General features: G+C 47.9%; 1 protein-coding gene across 3 annotated transcripts in view; it reads left to right on the forward strand.

Moving 5' to 3' along the window:
• The first annotated feature begins 284 nt into the window (after positions 1-284).
• The window catches only part of FGFR3 (fibroblast growth factor receptor 3), a 55,777-nt gene continuing 41,892 nt past the window's right edge, over positions 285-14,169 (forward strand). For all 3 annotated transcript variants that reach the window (XM_071447211.1, XM_071447212.1, XM_071447213.1), the window contains exons 1-2: positions 285-438; positions 626-854. In XM_071447211.1, the coding sequence (XP_071303312.1) occupies positions 677-854 (178 nt within the window). In that variant the 5' untranslated portion in view covers positions 285-438; positions 626-676. The remainder of the gene's footprint in view (positions 439-625; positions 855-14,169) is intronic.

Genomic DNA, 14,169 nt, shown 5'->3' on the forward strand with positions numbered 1-14,169 from the left:
CCACGGATCCCCTTCCCGCCGCCTCTCCTCAGAAATCACGCTGTTCCCGGGCCAGCAGAAGGGGACGCGCGGGTGACCGCCGCGGGATCCACCACGGGAGCACCGCGCCAACTTTAATCCCGGTCTGTGGGAAGCGGGTGCCGCTCCCCCCCGCGGGTTGGCGGGCGCCCCCCGCGCAGCCGCGGGGCCGGGCGCGGAGCGGAGCGGCGCGGGGCGGGCGCGGCCCCCCGCGGCGGCGGGGCGGGGCGGGGCGGGGCGGGCGCTCCGGCCCGGCCCGGCGGGCGGGGACATCGCGGCCGCCCCGCTCCGCGCCCGCTGCGCGCCGGGCAGACGCAGGAGCGCCGCGGCGGCGGGCGGGCGGCAGCGGCGGCTCCTGCGGGCGCTCGCTCCCTCCCTCGCTCGATGCGCGGTGCGCGGCCGGCCGCGGGGCTTGCGCAGGTAGGCGCCCCGCCGCCGCTCGGCGCACGGCTTCGCCCGGCCCCCTGCACTTTTTTTACTGCTCCCACCACTTTTTTTCCGCCTTTTTGCTATTATTTTTGCTGTTCCTCCTCCGTGCGGGCACTAGGGGCGGGGGGTTTTCTCGTCCTCCTCCCCGCGCTGAGCGCCTCTCTCCCTCTCCCGGCAGCGCGGCGGCGGAGCGGAGCGGTGAGCGGCAGCAGCATGCGGCGGCCGGGGGATGTCTGAGGCGGGCGGTGCGGCGGCGGCCGCGCTGCCCCGGCGCCGCTCCGGAGGCATGCGGGCGGCCTGGGGCTCCGTCTGGTGCCTGTGCCTGGCGGCGGCCGTCGGCGGGATGCCGGCGGCACGGCGGCAAGGCGGCGGCAAGGCGGCGGCGAGGAGCGGCGGGCAGCCGGCAGGTAAGGGCTGCGCGGCCGCGCACACACACGTGCTCTGCGGGGACGGCTCCGGCCCGGCCGGGTTCGGAGTCCCCGTCGCTGAGCGAGCGGAGTGGGGCGGATGGATGGAGAGCGCCGGAGGCGGCTATGGAGCGGGAGTTACGAACGCGGGGCCGCGGCGCTTCCACCTCGCCGTGGCTCGGGGTAGTCTCAGAGGCGCCCAGGAGGGAACCAAGGGCTTTTAAGAGGATCCCTGTCTGCCAGGAAGCCTCTCCCAGCAAGGCAGTGCATGGGGCACCCCGTGGGTAACAAGCTGGGAAGATGCTTGCCTGCGTGTGTAGCGGCGCATCTTCGGCACTCATCGGGAATGCTCTGACTGCGTGTGTTCGGGTGGGAAAAGTAAGGAGAGGTCATTTATATCCTCATATTGGGAGCAGAAGGGGTGTTGCCACAGCTCCGGGTAGGCACAAGCTGGGTTGCAGCTGAATAAGCGGCTGTGCTGAGAAGGGAAGCGCGTTTCGGGGGAGTCGGCGACGATCTCCCCTGGAGTGGCAGCACCGCAGTTGCAAGTGAAAAAAAGTTAACACGTCGGGCAAAAGCTGGGTTTTGCTTTTTTCCTTCTTCTTTCCAAGTAATATACGGCGGGTTTGAAACATCGTGTCTCTCTGATCCGCCTCAGCTGCTACCTGAGTCCCTGTTTATTTTTCAAAGCTCTTTAATGGAAGGGAGCCCCCTCGCAGCCCCCTGTCCTCCGGTTTGCATGTACCCGGCAGAAAGTTTCCATTGTTCAGGAAAGGGTTTGAAGCCTGTTTGCCAAAAAAGTGACAGGGGAATAAATGGACTTCATGGAGGCTGGGGGGTGGGGGGCATTACTTTCATACCCCTTTTGGTTAAAGCTATAAATCACACAGGGGGCTGGGTTTGTTTTCAAGAAAGTCCTAATAAAACACCAGATTCTTAGTGTAACTCGTTTGGCTCATTTTTCACAGCCAAAAGACTTGATTTATGGGGCAACATCGCGGGGACTTGGTCAGAGCAGATGAGGTCGGTGTGCGGGAGGCGGCGAGCAGCCTGTGCTGGCCACAGGGCTGCGAGTGACAGAAGCGAAGTGTCTGTCCCCAGCTCGCTCTGGCTTAGCCTGAAGTGCGTGTTGGTGCTGTCAGTTCAGCGACAGTCGATCCCATGGGGGTGAGGAGCAACCTCGGTGGCCGCCTCAGTGGTCCCTGGGCTTCCAGCCTCACCTGCAGCCCATAGCTGGGGTCGATGATGTGTTGAAGTGGTGCTAAACCTTTCCCGTGCTCTAAGATAGTTTTGGAAGTTAAAGCTTTGGGACGCTGTTGGAATCGTAGCAAGTGGCACACTCGGAGGTCACACGGAGGGAAACATCCTTCCAGTGATGTCTGTGAAGTGAGTGATGGGTTGGGATTTCCAGGGCCTCCCGTGGAAATCCTCGGGACAGGCTCTCTTCCCGCTCAGTCAGCTTTCTCCAAAGCCAAGGTGGCACTGTCAACTCCTGCTCTGCTCCCTGGAATGGGATTCCTCCCTGAACCAGGAGGGTTCACCCCTAGAAATGTCTTCAAAAGTTGCCCCATCACTGTGGGCTGTTGAAAACTCCTGTGGACAGGGACTGTAAGGGGAGAGACAGCTTTTCAGTGCCAGTGGCCATCCCACCATCATCTTCCACATGCGTGGGGAAGCGTGAAGCCAGCGCTGCTTCCCCAGCCCAAAGCCATCGGCTCTGCGACCCAGAGGGCACCCGCTGCCTGTCCGACCTGGGGGGGAAAAGGTTGTGCAAAAGAAACTGTAAAGAATATAAACCTTCAGAGCCAAGTAAAAACACATTTTACTTTTTCAGCCTTTTTGAATTGAATGGTAAAAAGCAAATTCTTTCTCCTAGTCAAATGGGCCATGGGGTATTGGCTCATTACTGAGGGTTGTTGTTCGCTGGGCTTTGCATTTACAGTCTAAGGCCTTATTTTCCATAAAGGGGCTTGGAAGGATTTTTCCCCAGTGATCTAATTCTCCACACGGGGCTGTGAAGGCTATAACAGCTACTGCTTTGTGCCTATACTCAGCTACATAAAACACACATTGAAGGGAGGCATTCTCGAGGTATGTGTATGTTTGCTAATATGAATACTGGCTATTAGCGGAGGTGGAGGGGGTGCAGGTTTTAACATCTCCGCAGGGAGGTGTTCGGCTGTTGGCAGGAAGGAGGCAGATGGCGGGGCTGTTGCTGAATAGAAGCTAAACTAAAAACACCAGGGGCCTCATCTGGGCTGAGTTTCTCTTCTCTCCCGTTCTCGGGGCTGCTGTAGGAAGAACAATGTCAAATTTCCCCCCTCCCTCCTTTTTTTTTTTTTTTTTTTTTATGAATGAAAGTAAGAGAGGCGAGGCAGGATTGAATGTGTATGTCATTCAGGGGCTATGACAGAGATGATTAGGGAGGTCAGTGAACTCCTTTGCAGCCTTGAGCATGCGGTCACTCTATTCAGCAGCCACAGAATAGACATCAATATAAAAAAGCCCGTCCAATTTGCATTAGTATTCAGATAAAGATATTACTTCGTACGATTTGTGAATGTCAAGTAATGCTGGCTGTTTTCTTAGAGAGCAGCCCAACTGAAACAGCAGCATTAAACTTTTAAGAAATTCTGATAACCAACCATCCTGTCTCCTGTAACTGGCTCTGTGCATGTCTGCACACGGTATATGTGAAAAAGGCAATTTCTGGGCTCTTCAGGGTTTGTGTTGCACTAGTTAGCTGCTGAGGCTGTCTGAGTGCATTGAAAGAGTTGTATAGAGAGCTGCTAATGTTTGATCAGGTTTGTGCGGGAAGGGGAGGGGAGGGGAGAGCTCTCCCAGTCTGTCAGGAGCAGGAACCGAAGTTTCCTCATGCAAGGAGTGGAATTGTCACAAGCAGCTTTTTTTCCATAAAGACAGAACAAGGACCATTTAGGGATTTTGTTTGAATTAAATGGGAGGGCATGTACCAATTCCTGTGACTTTTTTGTGTGGAAAGAAGTAGTGATGTGCTGGCTGCGGTGTTTTTCATGCAGCTGGTGGCAGCTGGGCTCTTGTAGCCTTCCAGCATGAGCTCAGCGAGGGCTCCAAGGTGTAGGGTACGCCGATCTGTGTCACTTTGCTTTGTGTATCTGAGTGTTTCAAAGTTCATCCTGAAATTATAGGGGTATTGAAGCGAGTGCCAAGTGGCACTGGCTGTTCCTGGAGCTGGCCTTGGGGTTTATGCGTTCAAACCCTCTGCAAAGAGTCTCTCGTGTATTGATGGTGCTGCTGATTTTGTGCCCTACACCAGAAATGTTTTAGATTCAGTGGGCAGCTGTGAGTGATAGTTTTGAGATTAAAACTTGATCCATTTGTTCTCATGAACAGTAGCAGTTAAAGCTAGTTAAGTCTTTAATATTGAGACTAGCATGTTGTGCTATATGCAATAAAATAAGAGGACACAAATAAAAGATGATGAAACATCACTTCTTTAAAAAAACTATTTCTTACCTTGCAAATAGTGAACTAGAAACTGAACTCTGTTCCAGTGCAGACATGGACTCAATATATTCAATAGCAGCTGTATAACATGATCCCTTCTACACCTACTGACAAGGGTCACTCCAATTAAATCTGAGGATTTTTTCTTTTAATAAAGACTTTATTATCAACTGCTGAGTCGGAAATGTGATGAAAGTAGATCTGAAAATTGTGTAGCAAAGTGTTGATCTGCTAATTAAATTATGCAATTAAAGTAAGCCGCTCTAACTGGCATGTTAACTTTTACAACTCCCTCCAAAACAATCCTCAGTGCTATTTGGGAAGGTGAACCTGTCCTGAAGCCTGACTGAACCTGGGTTTTCAAATTAGGTGAACACCAAAGAACTCTCGATTATGGCATTCCCACTGTATCCAGACCATTTCCATACGGTGGGACCCAGTCTAAAGGTTGCACAAAGCTGAAATTCTTCATAAACCTGGAGGAGGGTTCTCCCCCCACACCTTATAAGGCTGAGAAACAAAATTTTTCCTTTTAAAATAACAGTGAACTTTGATATCCACCTGAATGCTTAGAAAGCTGTCCTTTTGAATACTTACTGTGTACATCTGCTATTTACTTAGAGATCCTAAAGGATAGGGAATCAGCCTGGTTTCTGAGCAATTTAAACAATTTTCAGTTTATAAAAGCTTTGGATCAAGGTGTTTCTGACAGTGATCTCTTGTTGGCATGCAGAGCTGTGACTGAAGACATTTGCTGCACCTTAATTTTAGCTAAGGTTAGGGCATGGCCTGCTGGTGGCTTTTTCTGGTTGGTCATTGAAGTGTGCAGGAGCCTGAGCCTGAGCATGAGCCATTAGGTTTCATGGAGAAGTGGCTGTGTTGTCATGATGGTTTACCTTTTGCAATTTTTACTATATATAAGGTAGACCCATCAGGCTTATAACAAATTCAGATATTTATACTGAAAATTGAGTTGAAATTCCCTCTGCAGTTTTTCCCAGCTCAGCTGAACCTGATACACAGCTAAACAATGAATCTGGCTATTTTTCTTCTGTTTCCCTGTTTGAATAGATTTCTGTCTACGTGCTTGTAACTTTTCATGTGTCCTGGGAGTTTGTCTGACTCTGCATATCTGTTTCTTCCCTTTTTTTCTGACCCTTAAAAAATACTCCAGCCTTGAAATTGCCTGCTGACTCCCAAGCCATTGAATGGAGTTGTTTGATGTAGCTGTTTCAGTGTTTGCCATTTCATCTCTTTTAACAGTGATTAGTGATAAACTTGATTGTACATGTACCAGACTGTGTGCCAGAGAGGATGGTGCCTGCTAAAAGTTTGCCTTGCACTGGGTTTTTTCAGCAAATGGGACTCTGGTTCAGCACAGCCACTAGTGGTATGTGGCAGCAGGCAGCCCAGACTGTAGGAGGAAAGCACCTGAAAGCACCTCTCTGCAAAGGCTGGGCTAAAATCTTCTCTGAAGATGCATACAAAGCCAAAAGCACCTTAAAATACCTTGTTACACCCTCAATGTTTTTTCCTTGGCCTCCTACATAGCTTGTCAGTTCAGCCATTTCCCCTCTTTTGGCTGTTTATCTGGTGGTCTTGTTAAAAAAAACCCTTTTTTCTCTGAGGTAAAGCTGACTCCCCCAGTTTCTCCCTTCTCATACACCCAGAGCTCAGGTTGCCAAGTGCCACAGTGTGATTCAAAGCTCTATATGTGTGAAGAAGGGCTTTTATTCCTGGTGTGCTTACCCCTAAAGTATCTGCTCCTTGGCTTGAATGACCAGGAAGTTTCTGCAGTATCAAAAGCAAACAAGAACTGTGAGATATGGGCTGAGTAAAACCTTTAGCAAACTTGGTAGTTAAAATGTGAAAGGTAATCAGATGTAAACCTGCCCTATTATTCTGATAGGCTATCAGGGCTTTTGCATTCAGGTGAATAGGAACTAGCCAGGAATAGATAAACCAATTTTTTTTTTTTTTTTTTTGGTGCAGTGACACTCGCATTACTCAATGTAGCAAAGCTGTTTTTGAAGAATAGCAGCACAGTCAAGTAAGAAAATATTTCTCCAGTCACTGCTTCAGTTTCAGATGTATTAATCTAAAAAAGGGGTGGTATTTATTGCAGAGATGGAGGGTAGATCTAGTGCGCTCTTCTTGCTTTCTCAAATCCAGAGAGCAAGGCAAGATAACGAGCTGGTTAAATAAAAAGGTTATATTGAAACTTGGAAGTAGATCTCTTTATCATGCAGAACTGTATGCAAAACAATTTCCATGTGCTTACATGTTTAGCATCTGTGAGATTTTGGGGCTGTGCCATTTCTGCAGGTTGTGAGGGGTTAAAAGCATTAATAACTCAAGTGAGAAGGGTTCCAAGTTTTTGGGTGAGGAAGGGATGGAGCCCAGGGCTGCTCTCTGGGAGCAGGCTCTGCTCCACAGGCTGCTGTGTGTGCCAAAGGCTCTTCCCTGGGAGCATCACAGCACCAGGACCTGCTGGTGCACTGCTGTTTGCAGCAGCACAGCCAGGGGTGTGCTCTGACCTGCTGAACCACCTGCAGATGTCACACTGACACATGGCAGCATGCTGGCTTGCATTTTCTCCCCTCATTTCTTTTTTGTCCAAGCAGCCAAGCCATCGGTTAAATTCCTTGAGTATGAGGCTTTTAGGGAAAGACAGTAACAGGCAGTGATAGTGCACTATGGCATGCCAGAACCCTCCGGAGGTGACTTCCCAACTGTTGCTTTTTCACAACTGATAAAAGTGTTTGTGAGTTTATCTTCATTTAAAACTTTTGCCCTGGAAAGTGAAGCGTTTTAGAGTTGTGCCTTGATTTCACTGAGCTACCTTGTGGTGTTCACAAGGAATCTAAATCACTGAATTATTTCAGCTGATGTAGTTTAATCAGTAGAGTTTTGGAGACCAATGCTGGGTTATAAGGATTGGACTATTATCCAAAAGCAGTGGATTTTAAGCATTTTGGAGTTGACCTGGCTCGAGCTGGGTGTAGGGGAGGCAGCAAAAGAGCTGGGTATTGCTTAGGGGCCAGACCTTGTGGGGATGTGGTGCGTGGGTGGGTTCTCATGATGCCAAGAGGGTGTAAAATAACAGGCAAGAAGGGCAGGACTTCACTGTCAGAGCTCCAAGGAGGGTGCTGAGGATGAGAGCATCTCTGATGCTCCTCTTACAAGAGGCAGGTGGCACTTGGCTCTGTGAAAATGGGATTCAGGCATGGTCCTTGTAGCAGGATCATGTCCCAGGAGCCATCTGGGCCCCTGTGTTGCTGGTGGTGCCTCTGCAGAGGGGATTTCTGGGGGTTTTGCTGTGGTGTGTGGCAGAGGAGGTCATGTGAAGCCCTGGAGCTGTTTCTGTTCCACAGGGCACCGCAGGGTAACCAGCATCACCCTGAACTGACAGCTCACCCCCTCTTGCTCACTCCCCCTGGGGAAGGTGAAATACACCTCTGTGAAGGCTTTTCTTTGGAGTAAAAAAGGAGCTACAGGAGATGTCTCAGGATCCAAATGATGAGGCCAGCCTTTCTCAACCTTCCGCTTTCCCTGTCAGAAAACTGAAAAGATGCCAAGAATTAGATTTTTGATTTTATTTTGATGCTTGACAGAGCCTGTAAAGATTCTTCACAGCAAATCTGGCTCCCAGTTTGGAGGGTCATTGCTTTCTTTAGGGGTTTTGCCATTCTCTGCTTCTTGTCCTGTAAAAATAATAATGAGGTCCTGATCTTGTGCCTTTTGAATCCTAGGCAAAAAAAGCCCCCATTGATTTCCAAGAGAGCAGCCTGAAGCTCTTCACAGTTCGTGGTGGGAGCAGCTATTTAGCATAAGCAGGGATTGTTTGGGAAGTTTTCTAATGACCCAAACATTTTAACAAGCAGAGGAAACTCTGGCGAGTAAAAGGGCTCCCAGTTTGGGGGTGGAGGTCCCTGGAAATGGCTTTCAGTGACCTCCCATTCCTCTCTATTTCTCCCAGCTGTAACACAGACCTTCACTTCCATCTTCTTTCTGTAACTCCAGCTTCGATGGGAGCCCGTGGCAGTGTCACAGCCCAAGCTAAACAGCGGTGACAGCCACCCCCCAGCTGCCTGTGCCTCTGTGGGGCTGAGCTGCTGTGCTGCCCACTGGCCCCTCCTGCCCCATCCTTGCTGCTGTTCTATCAGTGTTGCCAGCATCAGCCCCAGTGCCATGAGCTGCAGGCAGCACAGTGCACAGCAAAGTGTTAATAATTTCCTATTAATAATTCTGTGGGTGAGCCTGAGCCCTGGGACCCTGCCCCACACAGGAGCCCGTGGAGGAGCTTTCCTGGCACTTCCTGGGCAGACAGAGCACAAGAAGTTTTCCCACAGGATTCAGGATTCTTCTTTTTTATTTTTTTTTTTTTTAACCCCACTTTCATGGGTGAGACTCAAGTAAAAGCAATTCCCTCCCAGCAAAATACTTGTGTGGAGACTGTAGGGCCTGAACTAACTGGTGATTTCATTTTTGTTTGAAATTTTTTAACTTCTCTCTATAGATTTCCCCCAGGCAAGCATTTTGTTTCTAGGCAGTAGCAGGATCTGTGTGAGATATGCCAAGATGTGCCTTGGGAGATGGGAGTCTCACAGCTAAAAGTGAAGAGGAGAAACCAATTGCAGAGAGAAGGTTAAGGAGTTCTGAGTGTGCCCTGACAATTAGCATGTTCAAGTGAAGATAAATCCTCAATGAGCCTTTCTTTAATTAAAAGAATGATTGGAATTGGCCATAGTATCATCTCTCCTGGTCAGTGTCATGAGTATCTGTATGAATAAAGCATTTCTGAGGAGGGAGAGAAGCACCAGATTTTAATCTTCCTTTGGTAGCCGATGTGTCTGCCTTTTGCAAGGGCACATTTCTCCCTGTCTTGGAGTACCCAGGCTTGTTGACAGTAAACAACTGTCACTTGGCAGTTTATGAAAGAAGAATGTTTTAAGAAAACATGTCCAGTTTAAATAGTTATGTTAATAGGCTGGGGATTCATGCAGAACTGAGGGGATCTGGTAAATGGAGGTACATAAATTAGCTGGCATTTAGAACCATAGGATCGTGGATTGGTTTGTGTTGGACAGGACCTTAAATATCACCTTGTTCCAACCTCCAGTACTCACTGTGTAAGAAAAAAGCTGAATGCAGCGGGGGGAGAAAAATAAAAAATACTTTTCATTTTTACAGTCAGTGTGTTATGCATGAATTCACAGCTTTCTGTGAAAGCATAATTTTTTTTTTTCCAAAGAAAATTCCGAAAGCCTCTTCCTTCCAGCATGTGGTGGGTTGGGCCTGGGAGGCCCCTGGGTGGGATGAGCTGCAGGGCTGGGACCCCAGTGCTCCCACTGAGTGCCCCAAATGCTGCTCCCAGCTCCATTTGGGCTTTGCAGCTGCCCTGCCTTGTGCTCAGCCTTTGCCTCACAGAGGTGGTCACAAGAGGAGGCTGCAAGAAAACTTTGCCTCCTGATTTATGAATTGATGAATTACAGAAAGGAAGGGGTGGGGTGGGGAGTGGGGGAAAGTAAGGAACAGCAGATGGTGTCCTCTCTGCATCCCTGCCCGAAGTTGCTACAAATCCATCACCCACCTTCTTTTGGGTTAAACCCTGCTGGATGTAGTGAGAGATGAGTGAGTGCAAAGTGTTTGTTCCAGCTCAGCCCAAAGTCATCACTGTCAAAATATAATGAATGGGGGCCTGGTGTCAGGCACTTGAAATCTGTAATCAAGCATAAAAAATATGTTTCAGGCTTTCCAGGCTCCTGGTTCACCCAGCTTTGGAAGAAGGGTGTAAGTGGCTGATGGGGGATACTGCCTTAGATTTGAAGATACTGGGTAAAACCACTCTCCTGCACTCCAGCTGCCCTCCTGGGATAGAATATAAATATATTAAATACCGTGGAGTTTAAATACAGAGTACTGTGTTACAGATACCCCAGGCTAAAAGAAAGTACCTCAGAGAGGGGCATCTTGATAGCAGCACCTTCTGCCCTTGTTGCAGTTAGGGCAGGAGAGCTGGAGAAGCAAATGGGAACCACCAGAGTTTTGACAGAAGAGTCCCACTCAATTTTCTTTTGCCCAGTGGTTCAGTTAGTATTGCCATTATTTGAACTAGGAGCCAAAGGAAACCCAAACACGAAGCTTCCCACTACAGAAATGGTTTGCAATCTGCCCAGGCAAAAAAGGAAAATAACTCCTGGAAAGTGTTAATGGAGTTGTGCTGGGGCTCCAGCCTGTGAATTATTTAGTGAAGGAATGAGATTTCTGCCTCATTTTGAAGTGCAGGCATGCTGGCATCTTGACTTTAGGGAGGCAGTGGGCTTCTGCATTGCAAAAGCCTTCATGAAGGGAAGCACAGAGGGGGCAGCAGGGGTTCTCCTTTGCCCTGTCTCCCTCAGTGCAGGGACAAAAAGGGACAGGTTTGTGCCCACCCTGTGGTCTCAGTGATGGGTCCCTGCCTGAGCCCTGGGTCTGGTGGCCCCACGCCCTGCAAATCCTTCCTGTGAGGAGTCACTGCATGCTCTGAGCAAGATTGTCCTGTGGGTGGAATGTGTTAGTCCTGGCAAAAAAAGGGCCTGAAACCTCCTCAGGTGCTTTCAAAACACATGTAAATGTTTGAAGTAGAGGTTTTCTCCCTCTCTGTCCCCTCCTCCCAGTGCATTGCAAATGAAGTGCAGACAAGAGGTGCAGTCTTTGCAGCAATAACTTAACCCAGTGTTAGAGCCCAGCTGTTTTGGGCATGAGACAGAGCAGTTGGAGGGGTGACAGAGGATGTCTCAGGCCAGGCAGGAAGAAAAGATGACCCTGGATTAGCCACCCACCCCTGGAAAGGGAGTGGAGGGGACAGCATGCTGTGTGCAGCTCTTGCTCCATTTATGGGTTATGCATCAAGGGAGGTTGTCCAGCTTCATGTTTTCATGAGTAATGCACAGTGATGGTTCATCCCACCCAAGGGAGCATGGCAGGAGCTTTGGTGCCTGACTTTCAGACAAATGCAGCCTGTTAGTGGCTGCTGGGCTCAGTTTTTATCATCTCTATCTCCTACCTGGCAGAGAGCTGTTTTCTTCCTCCCTTGCCTGATGCAGTGACCATCTTTGGCATGACAGCAGCATCTATCTAATTCTTAGAGGCTCATTTGCACAGAGAAGAATTTATAAGTGTTTCTGGTGGGGAAAGGAAAAGCTGGGGAAATGAGAGTCAGAAGGATGGGGAATATATCCCAAAGGGCCTGTGGAAGGTCCCTGGTTCATGCAGGTAGGACCAGCCACATCCTCTTGTAGGAAGGTGGAAATAGCCCTCTGAAGAGAGTCTGCATTTCCTTACAGCAGCACTAAAATATCTCTGCACAGAGGGATCTACCCCGCTTCTGGAAGTTCTGGATCCTAATGTGGTGCAGGTTGCAGATGATTATTTGGGAGCCCTAAAACTGCTTGAAGGCAGTGGGAACCAAGACACGCATGACTTCCTTGAACTCTCTCTTAATTTGTAAAGTGGAGTCCCAACCCTGCTGTAATAGATAGGGTTACAGGAGACCATTAAAAGGTCCCTCCTGGTGAACCTGATGCCCTGGTGCTGCTGCTGGAAATGATAAACCTCTGCATTCAGGTTGGATGGTATGCCATGCCCTGAGTCTATGTGCCTATGCATGGGAGCTGGTGAGTCCTGCTAATTTAGGGATTGTTTTCCAAGTCTGTTTTCTATAACCCTGTAGACTTAGTACAAATAAAGAACTGACTAAGTTTCCTGTGAGAAGCGCAGAACAAACGCGAAGGGTGGGATTTTAATGCAGAAAGGTGAAAACACAAATGTATACAGAAACAGCAAGTCAAACAAGCTGAAAAAATATTGTAAGGTTGATTTAACAGAGCAGTGAACTCAAAGCTGTCTAATCCCTTTAGCAGCTTTCTTTAAAGAGGAGAAATAAAAGAATTTTTGACATTACTTTTCTTTACCATTTCTCTCAACTCTTTCTAATAATGCTGAAGGATAAGACTTGAGTTTAGCACAAGGACAAAGTGTTGCAGCTTTAGTTAGAGGTGTTTTCTAAATAACAAAATCTTAGTTTGTCATTCATGATGTTAAAGTGGATCAGACTTCCTGAAAGGAGATTACTGTTAAATTTCTCCAATTGGGGTACCTGGCACCTAAATCTGGCTTGAGACTCTGAAATAACAAGCTTGGTTTTGAAAGATGCTGAGCCAGGTCAGGCTCTGCATTTAAATCGTTTAAGCACTCTCAGAATCTGGCTATTCATTTTGATGCATAGATATGGATTTCTGGGCTTAATCACCGACCTTTGCATTTCAAATGTTTGACCTTTGTTTTCTTTACTAAGTATGCAGACAGAGTGGCCCCCAAATTATTATTATTTTTCCCTTTTACACAGCTGAAAACGGCCAGCAGAGAAGACTTGAAGTTCTGCATCTTATTACTGAGAAATAGGGATCTTTGAAAATAGCATTTTATGTTACTCAAGGGAAACTTGCAAAAAGGGGAATATTTTCTTATTTTCATTCACGTGAACATGATCCTTCATATATCTAAAACCCACAATCAGCTGGAAAAAAACCCACCCAAACTACCCTAAACCTTTGCCCTCTCTTAATCCCTGTACAAGAGGGTTTTTTTTAAGATGTCCTTTTCTCCCCCCTGAAATAAAGGCAATTGATAGGCTTATAAACAAATACCAAACATTAAGTCCTAATCTCCATATAGAGGAGCCTGACCCTTTTTATGGAGAGAGAGGGTAGAGGGAGGAAACAGGGCCAGGAGTTTCAGGTTTAATGCTTATTAAAGTTTTAGTGGGTGGGAAAATGCAATCAATAAATTTTGTTTAATGCCTCAAAACTGGTGTTAGTTTTCACTAGCTACACCGGAGAGTAGTTTTTATTTTGAAACTAGGACACTCGTAGTTGGAATGACAATTAATGTGGAGTGAATATGGTCCCAGTTGGAAGCCGGTTTTTTGAATAGCATGAGAACTCCCCCCACCTCCCTGCCTTGGCTCCAAAGTGGGGTAGCTTCCGTTTTTAATTAGCAAACCCGGCAAAATTTAGCTCATTGTGTCTTTCTGATCCTTTGGCCCAGTGGATAGCTTGGGTTTCTCCATCTTGCTGTCTTGAGGCTGTTCTTTTTATTTTTTTTCCTTCAGTTTTGGCGCGGGAAGGAAAGGGGGGCTTCAGGATACTTAGGATTAAAGTCATTGTTTGGGGGTATTTGCAGCCAGCTGCCTGCATTAAATGAAGATTAGAGGAGTGCACATTAAAAGTGCAAGGGAAATACAGAGGACCTGGGATTTGGGAGCTGCATAGCTGTGAACCGAAGGGGAAAGGTTGAGGCTTTATGGCAAATTTTTTCTGATGCCATGTGATCTTAAAGCCCACTTCAGAAACATCACAAGTAGCTTCCTGGGCAAAACTGGCTTGGGAATTGGAAAGGAAGCAGGAGCATTTGCATCCCATAGAAAGTTCCTCTGAGGTGAACCTAAACTTTTGAACCTGGGAATTTTTATGAAATACCTTATGTATTTCATAAAAATTCATCTGCAGATGAATTGAGAGGTGGTGAAATTTGGATAGAACTGACCAAGTAGCTGAAAGCCCACCCTGGGGGTCAAAGCTCCAGAAGGATTTTTAGGAAGGAAATGAGAGTACAGAGAAAGAGCCCAGGAAAAAAATAACCAGAAGAATCATTCAGCAGCATTATAAGAAAGTTTAAAAATATTTCCGAAGATACATCTGCTCTCCTTTTGCTGTGCTTTGTGCAGCAGTCATTTGTGTAAGCTGTGTCCTTGTAGCAAACTCTGCTAATTCCTTGGGCCGTGTCA

This window comes from Agelaius tricolor, unplaced genomic scaffold (genome assembly GCF_023055355.1).
Source record: "Agelaius tricolor isolate 1412-34295 unplaced genomic scaffold, bAgeTri1.0.p SCAF_24, whole genome shotgun sequence".
In the NCBI taxonomy this organism is placed as follows: domain Eukaryota; kingdom Metazoa; phylum Chordata; class Aves; order Passeriformes; family Icteridae; genus Agelaius; species Agelaius tricolor.